The sequence below is a fragment of the Pristiophorus japonicus genome, chromosome 6, assembly GCF_044704955.1.
Source record: "Pristiophorus japonicus isolate sPriJap1 chromosome 6, sPriJap1.hap1, whole genome shotgun sequence".
Classification (NCBI taxonomy): domain Eukaryota; kingdom Metazoa; phylum Chordata; class Chondrichthyes; family Pristiophoridae; genus Pristiophorus; species Pristiophorus japonicus.
This window is the reverse complement of record NC_091982.1, coordinates 256,477,659-256,501,428: the sequence shown is the minus strand read 5'-3', so window position 1 is coordinate 256,501,428 and position 23,770 is coordinate 256,477,659. Positions and strand designations below refer to the sequence as shown.

The window sequence follows — 23,770 nt, the reverse complement described above, 5'->3', positions numbered from 1 at the left end:
TTTTTCATAAATCCAGTTCTGGTAACCTCCACTTGCTTCTGTGTGACCGGAGAGATGTGCCATTTTTGTAAAGCAAAAGAAAGTAGATGGATAAAGGCGAGAGAGTGCCTCCAGGTTACCTTCAACATAGTATCAGGGTAGCAATAAAATCAGCAACCCCAGTGGTAGAGGTTCGGTTGCCTTCCCATGCAATTCAACTGTCCCTTTTACGTGCATAATTTTTCCCCCATGCACAGTCATGCCAATGCTTACCTTACTAGTTAAATATATGAAAGGTCATATGGATTACTGCAAAAGATTGGACTTGAATTCTAGTTCTCATTGTAGCTTTTGAAATGTGTAGACTCTTCCTTTCCCCTCCCACATGCCTCCCCCCCCTCCCCAATGTTCTTTGAAAATGACTCTTGTGTAGAGTAAGACCCGGGGAGTGATGTGCAATGTAAGTTTGTGCAGTATGTATTAGGCAGCTGATTGTTCAGCAGCAACTGACAAAGAAATACAATCACTGTAGCTTACTGAAAATGTTGATTTAGCCCCAAAAAACTTTGCACAATCGCTTTGAAGGTGTAACAGGTAATGTCATCCAGTTACACCAGCTGGTGTGATGGTGCCTAGAAGTTGGTTCTTAAAGGCTGCAGTATGGAGGGCACAGTGGAGGTTGTGGTAAGTCACGGTCATTACTGTGTACAGTAAAGGCTGCAGTGCATGGGAAGGGTCTCTACAGTACTTGATGTAAGTCCTTGCACCTTTAATTTTGCTACATTAAATACTCTATATAAATGCAAGTACTGTTTTCATTAAAAAGTAGCATTGCACCTTGTGGTTATAATATAAGACCTGTCTGTCTAAGTCTCTGTGTACTTATTCCTGTTCTTTCCTTTTCCATTCTATATCCTGAATACTGTCATCTGTCCTATTATCTTTTTCCTGGAAACCAGAACAGTACTTCATGGAGGCTCCACTTGTGCTACTTCATCTAATCCTCTGCTTGATAGCTCCAGGTAAATATGACCATTCATGGTCTCTATTGCAAGCTTTGCTATTCGCCCTAAATTCCTTTTCAATTTTGGATCTATTTGACTGGTGAGTTTCTAATCAGAAATATAATTTATTCATTATTACATTGTTGTAGTGGGAGCTGGTCATATGAGCAGTGAAAGGATGAAATACACTGAATCCATGTTGATTTATTTTGTCTTCTGGTACTTTTGTGGTAGCTATGGAGGAAGTTCCTTTCTTGCTTCCTAATAATTTGAAGTTGTTCCACAAAAAAAATTGTTCTGTAACTTAAATCAAACAACCTCAATAACACAGCAAAGTAGGAATTCATAGTGCTTAAAAATGAAGATCTTTTGAATTAAGCAACTTTGAATTAAGAGTAGACTGCATAAGTGTCTGGCTCACAATATAAGCAAATGTCATAATCTGGTCTGACTTTGCAATACATGTAAATGTATTGAGTGAAGGTGTCTCATTTTTATTTTTTCAACAGAACCATTTTTTTGGAACATAAGATTAAATTATTTTTAGCTGTGTTTCTTGTACAGCTAGTTGAGCATCTGGATAAGTGTGTTTGTATTGTAGCACTAAAATCTTGTTTTTTTTTGTGGGGGATGGATAAAGCATAGGGTGGGATATGCAACATTGACTATAGCATCCATAGGAAGGCAAGATGCAGCCATGAGTCATGCACCATTTACTTAGCATCTTTTCAAATGGGTTTTTACATGAAATCTCATACAGAGGTGGGTTTACTATAATTTAAGTTGGAGTGCAGAATTTACTGAGTTCAAATTGGTTGTTGGATTTTGGGTCCAATTGATTATTCAGAAACCAGTAGAACCAGAATAATAACAACAACAACTTGTATTTATATAGCACCTCCAATGTAGTAAAACGTCCCAAGGTGCTTCCCAGGAGTATTATAAAACAAATAATTTGACACCGAACCAAATTAGGACAGATGGCCAAAAGCTTGGTCAAAGAGGTCGGTTTTAAGGAGTGCCTTTAAGGAGAAAAGAGAATCGGAGGGAATTCCAGAACTTAGGGCCTAGGCAACAGAAGGCACGGCCACCAATGATTCAGGGATTATAATCAAGGATGCTCAAGAGGGCAAAATTACAGGAGCGCAGATATCTCTGGATGGGGGTGGAGTTGTGGGGCTGGAGGAGATTACCGAGATAGGGAAGGGTGAGGCCATGGAGGCATTTGAAAACAAGGATGAGAATTTTTAAAATCGAGGCATTGCTTAACTGGGAACCAATGTAGGTCAGCGAGCACTGGGGCGATGGGTGAACAGGTTTTGGTGCGAACTAGGACATGGGCAGCCTAGTTTTGGGCGACCTCAAGTTTACATAGGGTAGATCGTGGGAGGCCAGCCAGGAGTGCGTGGGACTAGTTAAGTCTGGAGGTAACAAAGGCATGGATGAGGATAGCTCGAGGCTAGAAACTACCTCTCTTGGGTCTGAGATGCTACATCCTTATAACCGATTAAAGGTTTAACTTGCATTCTGAGGTCTAGAATATAAATGGATTCTTTTTAACATTTAGACTGAGGTTATTTGCAGTACAGGTACTTGCCAAGTGACCGTTATTTCATTATTAATAAAGGAATTAAATCTTGCAATTGCACCATTTATTTCATTATTACAATAATCACACTGTTCCCCCTACACAGTAGAATTCCTTCACTAACGACTTCTTGCCATTTAATTACTTAAAATGTTTGAAATAAGCAGTTCAATTATCAGAGATGGAATCATTGAAATAAACCAGACTGATCCTTCTTAGTTCACAGAAAGACAATGTTGCAACATAGCTGATTTAAATAACTGAGCCCAGAGTGGTCAAGGGATAAAAGACATCAGAGACATGAAACAAATAATTTCATCTGCAATTTAGTTCTCCTTTTAATTTAGTGCAACTATAATGAAGTTGAATTAAATGAATTATTTGTTGATTTGGGTGTATAGAAGATAATCTCACTTTGTCATTGTCCATAGGTATAGCCTTTCCAACTGTGAATCTGCAGTAGAAGGAATACCAGATGATATGGCTCTTGCGGATTCTGTTTCCTTACGAAGACAGGTACTACATTAATTTATAAACACTCACACCAATGTTGTGTACATTCTGGCCTCTTGGGCATCCTCGGTTTTATTCGCCTCTCTATTGGTGGCCATGCCTTCAGCTGCCGAGGCACTAAGCTCGAGTTCCCTCCCTAAACCTCTCCGCCTTGCAGTCAGAATCAGGTGAATTTATAATGGGGAACAAAGAAATGGCAGACCAGTTGAACAAATACTTTGGTTCTGTCTTCACGAAATACCCTTCTGGAAATACTAGGGGACAGAGGGTCTAGTGAGAAGGAGGAACTGAAGGAAATCCTTATTAGTCAGGAAATTGTGTTAGGGAAATTGATGAGATTGAAGGCCGATAAATCCCCAGGGCCTGATAGTCTGCATCCCAGAATACTTAAAGAAGTGGCCCTAGAAATAGTGGATGCATTGGTGATCATTTTCCAGCAGTCTATCGACTCTGGATCAGTTCCTATGGACTGGAGGGTAGCTAATGTAACACCACTTTTTAAGAAAGGAGGGAGAGAGAAAACGGGGAATTATAGACCGGTTAGCCTGACTTCAATTGTGGGAAAAATGTTGGAATCAAGTATTAAAGATAAAATATCAGCGCATTTGGAAAGCAGTGACAGGATCGGTCCAAGTCAGCATGGATTTATGAAAGGGAAAATCATGCTTGACAAATATTCTAGAATTTTTTGAGGATGTAACTAATAGAATGGACAGTGGATGTGGTGTATTTGGACTTTCAAAAGGCTTTTGACAAGGTCCCACACAAGAGATTGGTGTGCAAAATTAAAGCACATGGTATTGGGGGTAATGTATTGACGTGGATAGAGAACTGGTTGACAGAGACAGGAAGCAGAGAGTCGGGAAACTGGTCCTTTTCAGAATGGCAGGCAGTGACTAGTGGGGTTGCCGCAGGGCTCCGTGCAGGAACCCCAGCTATTTACAATATACACAAATGATTTAGATGAAGGAATTGAATGTAATATCTCCAACTTTGCAGATGACACTAAGCTGGGTGGCGGTGTGAGCTGCGAGGAGGATGCTAATAGGCTGCAGGGTGACTTGGACAGGTTAACTGAGTGGGCAAATGCATGGCAGATGCAGTACAATGTGGATAAATGTGAGGTTATCCACTTTGGTGGCAAAAACACGAGGGCAGAATATTATCTGAATGGCGGCAGATTAGGAAAAGGGGAGCTGCAACGAGACCTGGGTGTCATGGTACATCAGTCATTGAAAGTTGGCATGCAGGTACAGCAGGTGGTGATATAGGAAAATGGTATGTTGGCCTTCATAGCCATGGGATTTGAGTATAGGAGCAGGGAGGTCTTACTGCAGTTGTACAGGGCCTTGGTGAGGCCTCACCTGGGATATTGTGTTCAGTTTTGGTCTAATCTGAGGAAGGATGTTCTTGCTATTCAGGGAGTGCAGCGAAGGTTCACCAGACTGATTCCTGGGATGGCAGGACTGACATATGAGGAGAGACTGGATCGACTGGGCCTGTATTCACTGGAGTTTAGAAGAATGAGAGGGGATCTCATAGGACATATAAAATACTGACGGGACTGGACAGGTTAGATGCAGGAAGAATATTCCCGATGTTGGGGAAGACCAGAACCAGGGGACACAGTCTAAGGATAAGGGGTAAGCCATTTAGGATCGAGATGAGGAGAAAACGTCTTCACTCAAGAGTTGTTAACCTGTGGAATTCGCTACCAGAGAGAGTTGTTGATGCCAGTTCGTTAGATATATTCAAGAGGGAGTTAGATATGGCCCTTACGACTAAAGGGATCAAGTGGTATGGAGAGAAAGCAGGAAAGGGGTACTGAGGTGATGATCAGCCATGATCTTATTGAATGGTGGTGGGCCAAATGGCCTACTCCTGCACCTATTTTCTATGTTTCTATGTTACACCTCGCTCCTTTAAGACACTCCTTAAAATCTACCTCCATCTGCCATAATATTGCCATATGTGGCTCAGTGTCAAATTTTGTTTGATAATGTTCATGTGAAGCGCCTTGGGATGTTTTACTACATTAAAGGCCCTATATAAATACTTGTGTTGAATGTCTACCGTGTGGGATTCTGTCAAGTTAACTGACGAGCATCATTGGCAGAGGCCTGGGTGTAGGGTGTCTGTTTTCCCTTTTGGCTGGGAATGGTGCATATTGCAAGACAGGAAGGGGGATGAAATAATGCACTTACCATAGCCCTTCCCTTTCCCTCCCACCACAAAAAAAAATCTTCTAGGGATGGAAATACAATACACTCAAACAATGCTTGCAATCTTGTACTTTTTTTAAATTACATTGAACAGGAAAGTGTGGAATGCTTTTCTTTTTAAATGTGATCATTTGTTTTCCGTCTTTGTCAGATAATTAAACTGAACCGTCGACTCCAGCTTTTGGAGGAAGAAAACCGAGAACGCACGCGACGTGAAATCATCATGTACTCAATCACCGTGGGGTTCTGGTTGATCAATAGCTGGCTTTGGTTACGGCGCTGAGTAGGCATTGTATGAACCAGATCATGTACTAACCAAACAACAGGTCTTTTCAAAAACAGCTGGTGACATGATGGGCCAGAGATTGTTTTTGCCTCTTCTGTACCATACAGACTTTCTCGAGGTCCACGCACTGATTGCTCACTCCATACAACACAGAAAAAGGAATCATGGGTCAAAGGGGTCTTTTGTTGCTTCACTTAAACATATTTATTATTATGTCACGTCATAAAACATTTATTGGCTCATTTTGCATGTCTGTGATTAGGGAATGTGTAGCTTTCAGGACTTTCAAAAAAATATCATTAAACCTGATGTGCAAGTGACTATAGGACCAGTGGAGAGAGCACCATGGAACAGAATAAAGCTATCGAACTGCTTTTTTGAATTTATGATTTTATTGATCGGAAGGGTTACATTTAAAAGATTTTTCAGGGGTTTTATGTGAAGTGATGTACATAGAACATATTGTGCTTGTATTCTGTTGACACATGAAGATGAATTTCTGGTTTATGGATCCTTGTGTTTTCTGTTCTTGCAATGAGTTTGAAAGGAATACTGTGGGATAAGGCAATAAAAAAAAAAGCGGTCTCCTTTTGAGTGTGCATCAAAAACGTATCCCCCTTTCATGACTAATTTTTAATTTCTGCCAAGCAAAGTGGCCTTCTGATGGGGACAGGCAGATTGTGCCACATATTTAGTTGGGCACTGAAATCTTAGTATGTTTACCGTTAGCTCGCAGCATTCCTGTGCTCCACTGAAAGCAATTAGTCGCATGGGGTGCTGGAAGCTGAGGATGAGCCCCCGGTATTTCATTTGAACGCCCAGCCTTGGAAACTATGTGAATGTGTCTGTTCTATTAGTACTACTGTGCAGTAAAATTCCTAAAAAATGTTTTGTAAATATGTGGGGGGATATGTTTACCATGAATGCTGAAAGTAAACGGTCATTGTACAGCCTTGGCCTAAAGTATTCCATTAACTTTTGGATCAGACAAGTGTTTACAGTGTAAAGATTTCAACTAATTGATGTATCTTTTAGTGTATCACCTATTTTTCCCCTTGGCCTGCAGATGTACAAATTTAAATCTCAACTTTGTGTTGAAGACATTTACTGCATAAGCACTGAATGCAAATATAACTTTGAAGTACTTGTAGGTTTACGCTGTGTAAATCTTTTAAATGTGGCAATCTTTTTTTCTATTGTACCTTTTACGTGAGCAAGCTTGCGCAAGATTATCAGAATTACAACCGTGTATATAAATACAGTTGACTATAATACAATGTGGCAGTAAATAAAATGAAATCTGAATATGGTGGAGTTTTTTTCACACCCAGTGTATGTGACACACTTTTTTTTAAATTAATATTGTCTTGTTGATTGGTCCAGGAAGAGGAGAGGACTGAGTGACTGGACTGGTAATCCAGAGAAGGTGAATTCAAATACCACAATGGCAGTTTGAGAATTTGAATTCAGATTTTTGTACCATCAAAGGTCATCATGAATCTGCCTTTTGTTGTAAAAGCCAAACTAGTTCACTAATGTTCTTTAGAGAGAGAAACATGCCGTCTTTACCCAATTTGTCTTATCTCTAACCTCCTACCCCCTCTAAGATCACTTCACTCCTCCAATTCTGGCCTCCTGCACAGCCCTGATTTTCATCGCTCCACCATTGGTGGCCGTACCCTCGATACCTAGGCCCTATGATTTGGCGTTCCCTCCCTAAACCTCCCTCCCTAAACCTCTGCCTTTCTAACACACTTTATTTTAAGATGCTCCTACATATTTGACTAAGCTTTTGGTCACCTGTCCTAATATCTCGTGGCTCGATGTCATTTTATTTGATACCGCTCCTGTGAAGCACCTTGGGATGTTTTACTGAGCTAAAGGTGCTATATAAATGCAAGTTACATGTGAAGCTCCACTCCCACACCAATGATTGAAACGATTGACTCAACTGCCCTCTGAAGTAGCCTAGCAAGCCACCCAGTTGAAGGCCCATTACCATCTCTGGACAACTAGGGCTGATTAATAAATACAGGCCTTGTTCAGTGATGCCCACATCCTGAGAATGAATAAGTTAATTTAAGTTAAAACCATCACTGAACGTTATTATAATATGATTAAAGATGATGGACTAAAGATTTTTTTTTCTAATGAGGGAATTCTGGAAACTTTTTGGCCCATAAGAATTCAAGCTGAGTTCTAGAAACATAGAAACCTAGAAAATAGGTGCAGGAGTAGGCCATTCGGCCCTTCTAGCCTGCACCGCCATTCAATGAGTTCATGGCTGAACATGCAAATTCAGTACCCCCTTCCTGCTTTCTCGCCATACCCCTTGATCCCCCTAGTAGTAAGGACCTCATCTAACTCCCTTTTGAATATATTTAGTGAATTGGCCTCAACTACTTTCTGTGGTAGAGAATTCCACAGGTTCACCACTCTCTGGGTGAAGAAGTTTCTCCTCATCTCGGTCCTAAATGGCTTACCCCTTATCCTTAGACTGTGACCCCTGGTTCTGGACTTCCCCAACATTGGGAACATTCTTCCTGCATCCAACCTGTCTAAACCTGTCAGAATTTTAAACGTTTCTATGAGGTCCCCTCTCATACTTCTGAACTCCAGTGAATACAAGCCCAGTTGATCCAGTCTTTCTTGATAGGTCAGTCCCGCCATCCCAGGAATCAGTCTGGTGAACCTTCGCTGCACTCCCTCAATAGCAAGAATGTCCTTCCTCAGGTTAGGAGACCAAAACTGTACACAATACTCCAGATGTGGCCTCACCAAGGCCTTGTACAACTGTAGCAACACCTCCCTGCCCCTGTACTCAAATCCCCTCGCTATGAAGGCCAACATGCCATTTGCTTTCTTAACCGCCTGCTGAACCTGCATGCCAACCTTCAATGACTGATGTACCATGACACCCAGGTCTCGTTGCACCTCCTTTTCCTAATCTGTCACCATTCAGATAATAGTCTGTCTCTGTTTTTATCATCAAAGTGGATAACCTCACATTTATCCACATTATACTTCATCTGCCATGCATTTGCCCACTCACCTAACCTATCCAAGTCACTCTGCAGTCTCATAGCATCCTCCTCGCAGCTCACACTGCCACCCAACTTAGTGTCATCGGCAAATTTGGAGATACGACATTTAATTCCCTCGTCTAAATCATTAATGTACAGTGTAAACAGCTGAGGCCCCAGCACAGAACCTTGCGGTATCCCACTAGTCACTGCCTGCCATTCTGAAAAGTACCCATTTATTCCTACTCTTTGCTTCCTGTCTGACAACCAGTTCTCAATCCACGTCAGCACACTACCCCCAATCCCATGTGCTTTAACTTTGCACATTAATCTCTTGTGTGGGACCTTGTCGAAAGCCCTCAAAGTCCAAATATACCACATCAACTGGTTCTCCCTTGTCCACTACTGGAAACATCCTCAAAAAATTCTAGAAGATTTGTCAAGCATGATTTCCCTTTCACAAATCCATGCTGACTTGGACCTATCATGTCACCTCTTTCCAAATGTGCTGCTATGACATCCTTAATAATTGATTCCATCATTTTACCCACTACTGAGGTCAGGCTGACCGGTCTATAATTACCTGTTTTCTCTCCATTTTTTAAAAAGTGGGGTTACATTGGCTACCCTCCACTCGATAGGAACTGATCCAGAGTCAATGGAATGTTGGAAAATGACTGTCAATGCATCCGCTATTTCCAAGGCCACCTCCTTAAGTACTCTGGGATGCAGTCCATCAGGCCCATGGGATTTATCGGCCTTCAATCCCATCAATTTCCCGACTAATAAGGATTTCCCTCAGTTCCTCCTCCTTACTAGACCCTCTGACCCCTTTTATATCCGGAAAGTTGTTTGTGTCCTCCTTAGTGAATACCGAACCAAAGTACTTGTTCAATTGGTCTGCCATTTCTTTGTTCCCCGTTATGACTTCCCCTGATTCTGACTGCAGGGGACCTACGTTTGTCTTTACTAACCTTTTTCTCTTTACATATCTATAGAAACTTTTGCAATCCGTCTTAATGTTCCCTGCAAGCTTCTTCTCGTACTCCATTTTCCCTGCCCTAATCAAACCCATGGTCCTCCTCTGCTGAGTTCTACATTTCTCCCAGTCCCCGGGTTCGCTGCTATTTCTGGCCAATTTGTATGCCACTTCCTTGGCTTTAATACTATCCCTGATTTCCCTTGATAGCCACGGTTGAGCCATCTTCCCTTTTTTATTTTTACGCCAGACAGGAATGTACAATTGTTGTAGTTCATCCATGTGGTCTCTAAATGTCTGCCATTGCCCATCCACAGTCAACCCCTTAAGTATCATTCGCCAATCTATCCTAGCCAATTCACACCTCATACCTTCAAAGTTACCCTTCTTTAAGTTCTGGACCATGGTCTCTGAATTAACTGTTTCATTCTCCATCCTAATGCAGAATTCCACCATAATATGATCACTCTTCCCCAAGGGGACTCGCACAACGAGATTGCTAATTAATCCCCTCTCATTACACAACACCCAGTCTAAGATGTTTTAATTTCTGGAGTGTTTCTCTGTGATTCAGCAGGGATGTTAATTGACACGCTGTTTCCTCTTGTGCAGTAATTTCATGGTTAATCAGGAACTGACTTTTTTAATTCAGAAGTAGAGATGATGGATCATAGTGTAGGATAGGGGTGCTCCTGGGGGCATTATGCAACCTCTGAGCCAAGACAATAGGGTCCTTGAAGCCCAGTTCTTATTTAGTGGTTTGTCCTGTTTGAATTTCGTGTGCCTGGAGATTTGAAAAGGGCTCTTGCGAATACTATATTGCGTCATTGGTGAATAAATCCTACATCATACCACCAAGATCTGTTAACAATGAGATATATGCAAATTAGTATGGCTCCAAGGTATACCCCCTACATTACCCATTAAAACAAAATCTTGGACACCCCAAGAGGAAAATCATCAAACTGTACTACATTATGACAGTGACTACAGTAGGCTCCAAAATGTCTCAAAATTCAACAATGTAATTTTGGGGCGAGGAGGACATAACCTCCGATTTTGCTGTAAAACTTGTTTGCCTTTTATATCAAGTAATTCCTTCGTCAACCACTGTTGTACTGCAGCTTAAGTTATGGCAATATATATATATCATTCCACTTTTAAGTCTAACTTGTCTTTACATGTCGTAAGGGTGAGATTCAGACTGCTTTTTGGCTCCTGTTCCCTCGGCACCTCAAATTTAAAATTCTCAACCTCCTGTTCAAACACCTTCATGGCCTCACCCCTTCCTATCTCTGACCTTTCCCAGCCCTACATTCCTCTAAGAACTCTGCGTTCCTCCAACTCTGGCCCCGTGTGCATCAGAAAATCCCTTTGCTATTAACGGCTGTGCCTTCAGCTGTCCAAGCCCACAGCTCTGGAATTCCCTCCTTAAACTTTTACCTTTAAGACACTCCTTAAAACCCAACTCTGACCAAGCTTTGTCACTCCTTCCAGTTATCTCCTCCTTTGGCTGTGTCCATTTTTGTCTGATTACATTTCTGTGAAGTGTCTTGAGATGGCTTCCTACATTAAAGATGCTATATAAAGGCAAGCTCTTTCGCTTTTGGGGGCACTGTAAGCTTTGGCTAAATTTCTAGGCATTTAAGAATTTGTGATTGTGAACAACTTTGAAAAGACTTGGATTTATATAGCGCCTTTCATGACCACCGGATGTCTCGAAACGCTTTACAGCCAATTAAGTACTTTTGGAGTGTAGTCACTGTTGTGATGTAGCAAACGCAGCATCCAATTTACACACGAGCAAGCTCCCACAGACAGCAATGTGATAATGACCAGATATGTTTTTTGTTATTTTGATAATGGAATAAATATTGGCCAAGACACTGGGGATAACTCCCTGGCTCTTCTTCGAAATCATAGAAATTTACAGCACTGAAGGAGGCTATTTCGACCCATGTCCGTGCCAGCCGAAAAAGAGCTATCCAGCCTAATCCCACTTTCCAGCACTTAGTCCGTAGCCTTGGATATGCACTTAAAGTGCCTAACATACAAGTACTTTTTTTAAAGTGGTCAGGGTTTCTGCCTCTACCACCCTTTCAGACAGTGAGTTCCATACTCCCACCACCCTCTGCGTGAAAAGAATTATCCTCAAATCACCTCTAAACCTCCTACCATTTACTTTAAATCTATGCCCCCTGGTTGTTGATCCCTCTGCTGAGGGAAATAGGTCCTTCCTATCCACTCTTTCTAGGCCCCTAAAATTCATACACCTTAACTCTGTTCCAAAGAAAACATAGAAACATAAAAAATAGGTGCAAGAGTAGTCCTTCCTATCCACTCTATCTAGGCCCCTCAAATTTATACATCTTAACTCTGTTCCAAAGAATACATAGAAACATAAAAAACAGGTGCAGGAGTAGGCCATTCGGCCCTTCGAGCCTACACCACCATTCAATAAGATCATGGCTGATCATTCACCTCAGTATCCCATTCCTGCTTTCTCTCCATACCCCTTGATCCCGTTAGCCGTAAGGGCCATATCTAACTCCCTCTTGAATATATCCAATGAACTGGCATCAACAACTCTCTGCGGCAGGGAATTCCACAGGTTAACAACTCTCTGAGTGAAGAATTTTTTCCTCTTCTCAGTCCTAAATGGCTTACCCCTTATCCTTAGACTGTGTCCCCTGGTTCTGGATTTCCCCAACATCGGGAACATTCTGCATCTAACCTGTCCAGTCCCGTCAGAATTTTATGTTTCTATGAGATCCGCTCTCAATGATAGGTCCAAGTCAGCATGGATTTGTGAAAGGGAAATCATGCTTGACAATCTTCTGGAATTTTTTGAGGATGTTTCCAGTAGAGTGGACAAGGAGGAACCAGTTGATGTGGTGTATTTGGACTTTCAGAAGGCTTTCGACAAGGTCCCACACAAGAGATTAATGTGCAAAGTTAAAGCACATGGGATTGGGGGTAGTGTGCTGACGTGGATTGAGAACTGGTTGTCAGACAGGAAGCAAAGAGTAGGAATAAATGGGTACTTGTCAGAATGGCAGGCAGTGACTAGTGGGGTACCGCAAGGTTCTGTGCTGGGGCCCCAGCTGTTTACATTGTACATTAATGATTTAGACGAGGGGATTAAATATAGTATCTCCAAATTTGCGGATGACACAAAATTGGGTGGCAATGTGAGCTGCGAGGAGGATGCTATGAGGCTGCAGAGTGACTTGGATAGGTTAGGTGAGTGGGCAAATGCATGGCAGATGAAGTATAATGTGGATAAATGTGAGGTTATCCACTTTGGTGGTAAAAACAGAGAGACAGACTATTATCTGAATGGTGACAGATTAGGAAAAGGGGAGGTGCAACGAGACCTGGGTGTCATGGTATATCAGTCATTGAAGGTTGGCATACAGGTACAGCAGGCGGTTAAGAAAGCAAATGGCATGTTGGCCTTCATAGCGAGGGGATTTGAGTACAGGGGCAGGGAGGTGTTACTACAGTTGTACAGGGCCTTGGTGAGGCCACACCTGGAGTATTGTGTACAGTTTTGGTCTCCTAACTTGAGGAAGGACATTCTTGCTACTGAGGGAGTGCAGCGAAGGTTCACCAGACTGATTCCTGAGATGGCGGAACTGACATATCAAGAAAGACTGGATCAACTGGGCTTGTATTCACTGGAATTCAGAAGTATGAGAGGGGATCTCATGGAAACGTTTAAAATTCTGACGGGTTTATTCAGGTTAGATGTAGGAAGAATGTTCCCAATGTTGGGGAAGTCCAAAACCAGGGGTCACAGTCTAAGGATAAGGGGTAAGCAATTTATGACCGAGATGAGGAGAAACTTCTTCACCCAGAGAGTGGTGAACCTGTGGAATTCTCTACTAAGAAAGTTGTTGAGGCCAATTCACTAAATATATTCAAAAAAGAGTTAGATGTAGTCCTTACTACTAGGGGGATCAAGGGGTATGGCGAGAAAGCAGGAATGGGGTACTGAAGTTGCATGTTCAGCCATGAACTCATTGAATGGCGGTGCAGGCTCGAAGGGCCGAATGGCCTACTCCTGCACCTATTTTCTATGTTTCTATCCTTCTAAACTCCAGTGAATAAAGGCCCAGTCGATCCAGCCTCTCCTCATATGTCAGTCCAGCCATCCCGGGAATCTGGTGAACCTTCGCTGCACTCCCTCAATAGCAAGAACGTCCTTCCTCAGATTAGGAGACCAAAACTGAACACAATATTCCAGGTGAGGCCTCACCAAGGCCCTATACATCTGCAGTAAGACCTCCCTGCTCCTATACTCAAAACCCCTAGCTATGAAGGCCAACATACCATTTGCCTCCTGCTGTACCTGCAATGCCAACTTTCAATGATTGATGTACCATGACACCCAGGTCTCATTGCAGCTCCCCTTTTCCTAATCTGCCGCCATTCAGATAATATTCTGCCTTTGTGTTTTTGCCCCCAAAGTGGATAACCTCACATTTATCCACATAATACTGCATCTGCCATGCATTTGCCCAAAACAAATCCAGCCTATCCAATCTTTCCTCATAGCTAAAATTCTCCAGTCCAGGCAACATCCTCAGAAATCTCCTCTACCCTCCCCAGTACTCCCTGCTCTTGTATTCTATGCCTTGACTAATAAAGGCAAGTATTCCGTACGCCACCTTAACCACCTTATCTACCTGGCCTGCTACCTTCAGGGATCTGTGAACATGTACTCCGAGGTCCCTTTGTTCCTCTACACTGCTCTGCCCGACTGTTTAATGTGTATTCCCTTGCCTTGTTAGCCCTCCCCAAATGCATTACTTCACACTTCTCCGGATTGAATACCATTTGCCACTGTTCTGCATACCTGACCAGTTCATTGATATCTTCCTGCAGTCTACAGCTTTCTTTTTTATTATCAACCACATAACTAATTTTTGTATCATTTGAAAATTTCTTAATCATAACCCCTACATTCAAGTCTAAATCATTGACGTACACCACAAAAAGCAAGGCACCCAGTTTTGAGCCTGCAGAACTCCACTGGAAACAGCCTACCAGTCACAGAAACACCCATCAACCATTACCCTTAGCTTCCTGCCTCTGGGCCAATTTTGGATCCAACTTGCCACTTTGCCTTGGATCCCATGGGCTTTTACTTTTGTGATTCATCTGCAATGTGGGACCTTATGAAAAGCCTTGCTAAAATCCATATACGCTACTTCAAATGCACTACCCTCATCGACCCTCCTTTTTACCTTCCCAAAAAATTCAATCAAATTAGTCAGACATAACATTACCTTGACAAATCCATGCTGACTGTCCCCGATTAATCCATGTCTTTCTAAATGAAGATTTATCCTGTCCCTCAGAATTTTCTCCAATAATTTTCCCACCAACGAGGTTAGGCTGACTGGCTTATAATTACTCGGTCTATCCCTTTTTAAACAAAGGTACTGTTATGTATGAATCAAGAGTCTGACTGGATACTGTGAGCTCAAAGTAAAGTGCGACCGTAGTCTTTTATTGCAGGTCTCCAGAGTGCCTCTCCAGCCTGTGAGGCCTCCTTAAGTACCTGTGCTCCCAAGGGATTGTGGGATCCCTTGGAATTCCAGGGGATGAGCCGTCTGGTGGCTACACAAAGTATATACAGGTTTACATATATAACAACAGGTACAATGTTAGCAGTCCTCCGGCACCACACCTGTGGCCAGAGAGGATTGGAAAATGTTGGTCAGAGCCTCTTCTATTTCCTCTTGTTGTATTCTCAACAGCCTGGGATACATTTCATCTGGGCCTGGGGATGTATCCACGTTCAAAGCTGCTAAAACCTCAATACTTCCTCTCCCACTATCACTATTTCATCTAATATTTCTCACTCCTCATCCCTGGTTGCAATGTCTGCATCACCCCTCTCCTTTGTGAAAACAGACGCAAAGTATTCATTAAGAACCATACCCACCTCTTCCGCCTCTACACAAGATTACCTTTAAGGTCTCTAATAGGCTCTACTCTTTCTTTAGTTATCCTCTGGCTCCTAATGTATATATAAAACATCTTTGCGTTTTCCTTGATTTTACATGCCAAAAATTGTTCATGCTCTCTCTTTGCTTTCCTAATTTCCTTTTTAATTTCACCCCTGCACTTTCTATACCCTTCTAGGATTTCTGCAGTATTGAGTCCTCGGTATCTGTCATAAGCCTCCCTTTTTTTCTTTATACTTCCCTGTATTTCCCTTGACATCCAGGGGACTCTAGATGTGTTAGTCCCCCCTTTTTCTTTAAAGGAACATACTTCCTCTGAACCCTCAGGATCTCTTCCTTGGATGCCTCCCATTGCTCTGTCAGTGATTTGCCTTCCAGAAGCTGTTTCCAGTCCATCTTGACTAAGTTTAGTAAAATTGGCTTTCCCCCAATTGCTAACGTTTATTCCGGGTCTATCTTTGTCCTTTTCCATAACTACTCTAAATCTAACTGAATTATGATCACTAGCACCAAAATCCTCTCTCACTGATATACACCTTCCACCTGCTCAGCTTCATTCCCTGAAACTATGTCCATAACCGCTCCCTCCCTTGTTGTGCTTGCTACGTACTGGCTAAAAAAGTTCTCCTGAATATATTTTAGGAATTCTGCACCCTCTATCTGTCTTTCGGATGTGATGTTAAACTGAGAACCCGTCTTCTCTCTCAAGTGGACTTAAAAGATCCCACGGCACTATTTCGAAGAAGAGCAGGGGAGTTATGGCCAATATTTATTCCTCAATCAACTAACAAAAACAGATTATCTGATCATTATCACATTGCTGTTTGTGGGAGCTTGCTTGTGCGCAAATTGGCTGCCGCGTTTCCTACATTACAACAGTGACTACACTCCAAAAGTACTTCATTGACTGTAAAGCGCTTTGAGACGTCCGGTAGTCATGAAAGGCGCTATATAAATCCAAGTCTTTTTTTTCTCTATACCTTTCACACTACTTCTATCCCAGATATTAGGGCAGTTGAAATCCCCTACTATTATTGCCTATAGTTTTTTCACTTCGCAGAAATTTGCCTACATATTTGCTCTTCTATCTCCCTCTGACTGTTTGGGGGTCTATAGTACACTTCCAACAGTGTGATCGCCCCTTTTTTGTTTTGTGCCACGGGATCTTTTACATCCAAAACTGGGGATAACTCCGTTGTTCTTCTGAGAAATACTGTCATGGGATATTTTCTGTCCACCTTAGAGAGCAGACGAGGTCTCAGTTTAACGTCTCATCCAAAAGATGGCATCTCCAACAGTGCAGTGCTCCCTCCGCACTGCATTGGAGTGTCAGCCTAAATTTGTTTTGTGTTTTAGATTTTTAAAATGTATTGATTGAAAAGAGAAAACAAATTAAATACTTAAATTCTGAGGCACTTTGATTAACTTGAAACGTTGGGCCAAAGATTGCGGTCATGGGTGGATGAGCCCGACCGAAAAACTGTTTTTACGAAAGCACTTGGTGGTCCAAGAGGAATGAACACTTGCGCTCTGAGACCTAGAGGCACAGCCCCAGCCCTGCGCAGAGGCTCACGTATTCCAGGAGTGTCTGCGCATCCTGGGATCACATGGGCCTGGACCGCCAATCACAACGTACTATTCTGATTAATAGTAACGGGAGCTATGAGCATTGGGATAAATGGGTCATTTTCAGGTTGGCAAACTAACACACAAATAATCTGCAAATGGATATAGATAGGCTAAATGAGTGGGTAAATATTTGGCAGAAGGAGTATAATGTGGGAAAATGTGAGGTTATCCACTTTGGTAGAGAAAATAAAAAATCAAATTATTATTTCAATGGAGAAAGATTACAAAATGCTGCGGTACAGAGGGATCTGGGGGTCCTTGTGCACGAAACACAAAAAGGTAGCATGCAGGTACAGCAAGTAATCAGGAAGGCAAATGGAATGTTGGCCTTTATTGCAAGGGGAATAGAGTATAAAAGCAGGGAAGTCCTGCTACAATTGTACATCATCATCATCATAAGCAGTCCCTCGAAATCGAGGAAGACTTGCTTCCACTCTAAAAGTGAGTTCTTGGGTGACTGAACAGTCCAATACGGGAATTATAGTCTCTGTCACAGGTGGGACAGATTGTCATTGAAGGAAAGAATGGGTGGGGAGTCTTGATTTGCTGCACGCTCCTTCCGCTGCCTGCGCTTGCTTTCTGCTTGCTCTCGGCGATGAGACGCAAGGTGCTCAGCGCCCTCCCGGATGCTCTTCCTCCACTTAGGGCGGTCTTTGGCCAGGGACTCCCAGGTGTCGATGGGATGTTGCATTTTATCAAGGAGGCTTTGAGGGTGTCCTTGAAACGTTTCCTCTGCCCACCTGGGGCTCGCTTGTCGTGTGGGAGTTCCGAGTAGAGCGCTTGCTTTGGGAGTCTTGTGTCAGGCATGCGAACAATGTGGCCCGCCCAACGGAGCTGGTCGAGTGTGGTCAGTGCTTCGATGCTGGGGATATTGACCTGATCGAGGACACTAAAGTTGGTGCGTCTGTCCTCCCAGGGGATTTGCAGGATCTTGATCCACGGCGCGGCCTTGGTCAACATGGACCACTTTCCATACCTCAGGAGTCTATTATCAGTAAGGGCAGTCATCGAGGTTCAACACCGCCTCCAGTGCGCCAGTGCAGCCTTCAGCCGCCTGAGGAAGAGAGTGTTCGAAGATCAGGCCCTCAAATCTGGCACCAAGCTTATGGTCTACAGGGCTGTAGTGATACCCGCCCTCCTGTATGGCTCAGAAATGTGGACCATATACAGTAGACACACATAACTGTACAGGGCATTGGTGAGACCACACCTGGAGTACTGCATACAGTTTTGGTCTCCTTCTTTAAGGAGGGATATACTTGCTTTGGAGGCAGTTCAGAGAATGTTCACGGGGTTGATTCCTGAGATGAAGGGGTTGTCTTATGAAGAAAGGTTGAGCCTATACGCATTGGTGTTTAGAAGAATGAGAGGTGATCTTATTGAAACTTGTAAGATTATGAGGGGGCTGGACAGGGTAGATGCAGAGAGGATGTTTCCCCTTGTGGGGGAATCTAGAACTAGGGGGCATAGTTTCAGAATAAGGGGTCGCCCATTTAAAATGGAGATGAGAAGGAATTATTTCTCTCAGAGGGTTGTGAATCTGTGGCATTCTCTATCCCCAGAGAGCTGTGGAGGCTGGGTCATTGAATATATTTAAGGTGGAGATAGACAGATTTTGAATGATAAAGGAGTCAAGGGTTATGGGGAGTGGGCAGGAAAGTGGAGTTGAGGCCAAGATCAGATCAGCCATGATCATATTGAATGGTGGAGCAAGCTCGATGGGCCAAATGGCCTACTCCTATTTCTTATGTTCTTATGTAGAATACTCCTAAAATCAAATAAAACACAAACATAAATTTAAAAAACATCACTTTTAAAAAAATTAATGGAAATTGCTTTAAATTAAATGTTTTAGAGAAAAATTTAATTTTTTTGAATTAAAAAAATGTTTTAATAGTGTTAAAAATAAACTTACCTTCATAGACAGGGTTTTTAATATAAAATTAATAACATTTATTTTTTCTATCTATTAAAACTCTTCCGCTGGTAAAAGCAGGCCTTACCAGGCGTAAGATTTTGAAGTACATTCGCCGGGCAAGAGTTGGACAAATAGCCTAATATCTGCTCTCGAATGTGTTTTTCCCGGGGATGATTGCGATCTATCAAAAGACATTTTAACAGATTGCATGTGCCGGGTTCAGGCACATGTGCTTCGCGCATCTAAACCCTGAACTTGTGAGGCCTCTTCACATGTGTGCGCACATCGTACGCACCCGGAGAGGCCGTAATTTCAGGGCCATTAACTCTGTTTTTCTCTCATGGAAACATAGAAAATAGGTGCAGGAGTAGGCCATTCAGCCCTTCGAGCCTGCACCACCATTCAATAAAATCATGGCTGATCATTCCTTCAGTACCCTTTCCTGCTTTTTCTCCATACCCCTTGATCCCTTCAGCTGTAAGGACCATATCTAACGCCCTCTTGAATATATCAAATGAACTGGCATCAACAACTCTCTGCGGTAGGGAATTCCACAGGTTGACAACTCAGTGAATTAGTTTCTCCTCATCTCAGTCCTAAATGGCCTGCCCCTTATCCTAAGACTGTGTCCCCTGGTTCTAGACTTCCCCAACATCGGGAACATTCTTCCCGCATCTAACCTGTCCAGTCCCGTCAGAATCTTATACGTTTCTATGAGTTCCCCCCACATCCTTCTAAACTCCAGTGTATAAAGGCCCAGTTGATCCATCTCTCCTCATATGTCAGTCCAGCCATCCCTGGAATCAGTCTGGTGAACCTTCGCTGCACTACCTCAATAGCAAGAACGTCCTTCCTCAGATTAGGAGACAAAAACTGAACACAATATTCCAGGTGGGGCCTCACCAAGGCCCTGTACAACTGCAGTAAGACTTCCTTGCTCCTATACTCAAATCACCTTGCTATGAAGGCCAACATACCATTTGCCTTCTTCACCGTCTGCTGTACCTGCATGCCAACTTTCAATGACTGATGTACCATGACACCCAGGTCTCGCTGCACCTCCCCTTTTCCTAACCGGTCACCATTCAGATAATATTCTGCCTTCGTGTTTTTGCCCCCCAAAGTGGATAACCTCACATTTATTCACATTATACTGCATCTGCCATGCATTTGCCCACTCACCTAACCTGTCCAAGTCACCCTGCAGCCTCTTAGCGTCCTCCTCACAGCTCACACCGCCACCCAGTTTAGTGTCATCTGCAAACTTGGAGATATTACACTCAATTCCATCATCTAAATCATTGATGTATATTGTACAGAGCTGGGGTCCCAGCACTGAGCCCTGCGGCACTCCACTAGTCACTGCCTGCCATTCTGAAAAGGACCCGTTTATCCCGACTCTCTGCTTCCTGTCTGCCAACCAGTTCTCTATCCACGTCAGTACATTACCCCCAATACCATGTGCTTTGATTTTGCACAGATGCTGCCTGACCAGCTGAGTATTTCCAACTTTTTCTGTTTTTATTTCAGATTTAGAGCATCCAGGAACAGATTGGGGGGAGGGGGGGGGGGGGCACTGGGCGGTCGCCTAGAATGGGCCAATACAGGGTTGGATTAAGGGTAAGGGTAAACAGTACTGACATAAGTGGCATAGCAAAAGCAGGGCGAAGCCATGAGGGCTCAGGCGCACGTTATTCTCAATTTGATGTAACTAGACTCTGGACGCCTGCAGTGCCTGGTGTGGAAAGATAGAAAAAGAGCAACCATAGATTGCAAGGCTTGCTGGGACATTATATTTGGTCAACCTAGGAATTAGAGCTTACTTCAGCAAACAAGCTGTCAGCAGTTGAAACCACAGGTTGCAATACCTCACAGCAGCTAAGGTCATCTGTCTTCTCTATAATCACAATAAGGATGTGATAACCAAAAACCAGACAGAGTGAACAGGGAGTCAAGGAAAAGGTTAGCCCAAAGAGTAGCTAAGACAAGTTTCCATTGGATAACACTGATGAGGTAATTGTAAACTGCTAGACTCTGCACTATTACAAAAAAAAGAGGAACCATCACATATGACTGAACTTGTTTACTTGGGTGTATAAATATTCCACATTTCTGTAGATTGTCGGAGTTGGTACCCTAAGCCTTTGTCTAGGGCACTCTCCCCTTGTATGCAAGTAACAATAAACTAACAATCTGACGGTCTGCTTGTGTTAAGAGTCTTACCTTGAATCGGTGTCTTCGACACTGGCAGGGCAGTGCCAGCCAACACTTCTGGCCTAGCTTGCTGTACTGAAATGACACGGTCTAATCCAACACAAATGTTTGTAGAATTATCTAATAAAGTTTTTGTCATTATTTTGTATTGTTATTATCACTGCTTCAGACGCTATTTGTTTACCTATTGGTGAAAAATGTACATAATACATACAGAAGAGATACTAGCTTAAAGGTCTGGTCCCAGTTCTTGGCCCCAAGTTTCGGCTCAAGTTGCTCCTATTTTTTTGGAGCAACTAGTTTAGTATGGAGTATCTTAGAAATCGCAATTCTCAGCATTTAGTTTGTTCCAGTTCTAGTTAATTAGAAGAGTTTTGTTTTAGTACAGTTTTTTTTCCCAAAAGGGGGCGTTACCAGCCACTTACGCCTGTTGTGCAGGTTTAGGCTGCGAAATGTTATTCCAAACTAACTTAGAACGGAGTAAGTGTCGATTTTTGTATGCTCAGAAAAACCTTGCCTACACTTTATAAAATAGGTAGTGAGAGATGGGGGTGTGGGGGGGGAGGGAAGTTAGGGGATTTTACAAAGCATTAAACACTTCACTTTTACCAATAAAGAGCCATCATCAATAATAAATGATAAATAAATAAATAAATAAATAAATCACAAAAAAAATGTAACAATAAAAAAAATTGTAATAAATCAATCAACAAATACAAAATTTAAAGTTTCTACTCAGCTACTGCAGCACCGGGAGCCCTCCAACAGCCTGCAGAAGAGCTGGTCGGACGGGCCCCGCCACCTAAGAGCTGCTGGTCGGGCGGGCCCTGCCGCCGAAGAGGTAAGGGCAGGCAGGCCACTCGGCCCGGGATAGGGTCGCCCGGAGACAGGACGCGCTGGGAGGGCCAGGGGCTACTGAGCACGCGCGCGGGATCTGTAGCTCCGCCCCCCAGCTGCTTGTGTTGCGCAGCGGTGACCGTGAAACAGGCCTGCTGGACTCGGAGAATCGCGAGGTCAGTTTTAGGCGCTTTTTTTTTATTCTTAAAAAATAGGTGGGCCTCCTGGAGCACACTGTTCTGGGAGGACATACGAAACTTGGGCCCCTTGTATCTAGCACGCTATCTAAGCACCAGAACAGGCGCTGGACTTTCAAGACGAGTAAATTAGGATTTATTTTGTTTGTTCTTATTATTATTATTATTGAATTAATTGTTATTTATTTGGCTTTAAAATTATCTAGATGTATTTTGATAAATATTTATACATACATGTGTATTTATACTAAATAAAAAAATGATGAGCAGGCCCCTATCCCCAGTGTTTTGTAAACATACATGACGCCATGTGCATTGTGAACTTGTGCTATGTAGGGTGCTATCACTGCTATGTTCTACCGGTAAGAAATTTTGAGCCATTCACCTGGTGTTTCATTTTGATATGTTATTTAGAAACATAGAAACATAGAAAATAGGTGCAGGAGTAGGCCATTCGGCCCTTCTAGCCTGCACCGCCATTCAATGAGTTCATGGCTGAACATTCAACTTCAGTACCCCATTCCTGCTTTCTCGCCATACCCCTTGATCCCCCTAGCAGTAAGGACCTCATCTAACTCCTTTTTGAATATATTTAGTGAATATATTTGCGGTACAAGGAGTAATGCAGAGGCAAATAAAAGAACACTAGACAGGACACTTGCCATAGTGGTAGGCCGACAGTCGGAAGGGCTACTGTAGCCTGTACCTGGCTAGACTAGGTCTAGGCTAGCCTATGTTGCTGAATAGTGGAAATTCAAGTTTGGTGAATTGCTAATTAAATGGATATTTAGGTTTATGATTACCCTTAATGTTAGATATAGTTCAATGAAAATATAACCCGAGATGTAGACCTGACCGTGGCCTGGTGCATACTCAGGATAGTGCCCTGTGACTTAGCTCATTAATGTAATTTAGTGCAGGATGTGAATGGGAGCAGGGGGCCCGAGGCCCCCTTAATCCGTCCCTCAGAGCATCCGCAGTATTTTACTTATGTGCAAGTACTTCCATTTTTTTTTGAAATAAAAAAAAAAGTACTTCAATTTTATATTCTTAAGTGCATATTTCTACCTGCTTTACCTCATGATAATACTTCAACCTATTTTTTTTTTTTACCTCCGAGCCATTACTGATCTCAGCATTTGCAAACAAGGTGGCCAGTCCTCCAGACTGCGCAGGCGCTTTGTGGGTCGCCGTGGATTCACAATGCGCAGGCGCTTTGTGGGTCGCCGTGGATTCACAATGCGCAAGCGCAGCCTGATGGTTGCCCGTGGATTCGCAATGCGCAAGCGCAGTCTGATGGTTGCCCGTGGATTCGCAATGCGCAAGCGCGGTCTGAGGGGAGGGGGGGTGGTGGGGTGGTGGTGGTGGGTGCCGAGGATTCACAGTGCGCAAGCGCAGTCTGA

The 23,770-nt window shown here is 43.0% G+C and overlaps 1 protein-coding gene and 1 long non-coding RNA gene across 5 annotated transcripts in view; one reads left to right on the top strand and one right to left on the bottom strand.

The window, feature by feature from the left end:
- mffa (mitochondrial fission factor a) overlaps positions 1-6,886 on the top strand; it is a 38,213-nt gene extending 31,327 nt beyond the window's left edge. For 2 of the 4 annotated variants that reach the window (XM_070883885.1, XM_070883883.1), the window contains 3 exons: positions 939-1,001; positions 3,003-3,087; positions 5,458-6,886. In XM_070883885.1, coding sequence (XP_070739986.1) covers positions 939-1,001; positions 3,003-3,087; positions 5,458-5,589 — 280 coding nt within the window. In that variant the 3' untranslated portion in view covers positions 5,590-6,886. The remainder of the gene's footprint in view (positions 1-938; positions 1,002-3,002; positions 3,088-5,457) is intronic. The other 2 variants (XM_070883886.1, XM_070883884.1) reach the window with 1 other exon arrangement.
- LOC139266055 (uncharacterized) overlaps positions 1-23,532 on the bottom strand; it is a 115,432-nt gene extending 91,900 nt beyond the window's left edge. Inside the window, exons 1-2 of the long non-coding RNA XR_011593676.1 lie at positions 23,481-23,532; positions 21,343-21,423 (exon numbers count right to left, since the gene is read on the bottom strand). This is a non-coding gene — a long non-coding RNA (uncharacterized lncRNA). The remainder of the gene's footprint in view (positions 1-21,342; positions 21,424-23,480) is intronic.
- Between the last annotated feature and the right edge of the window lie 238 nt (positions 23,533-23,770).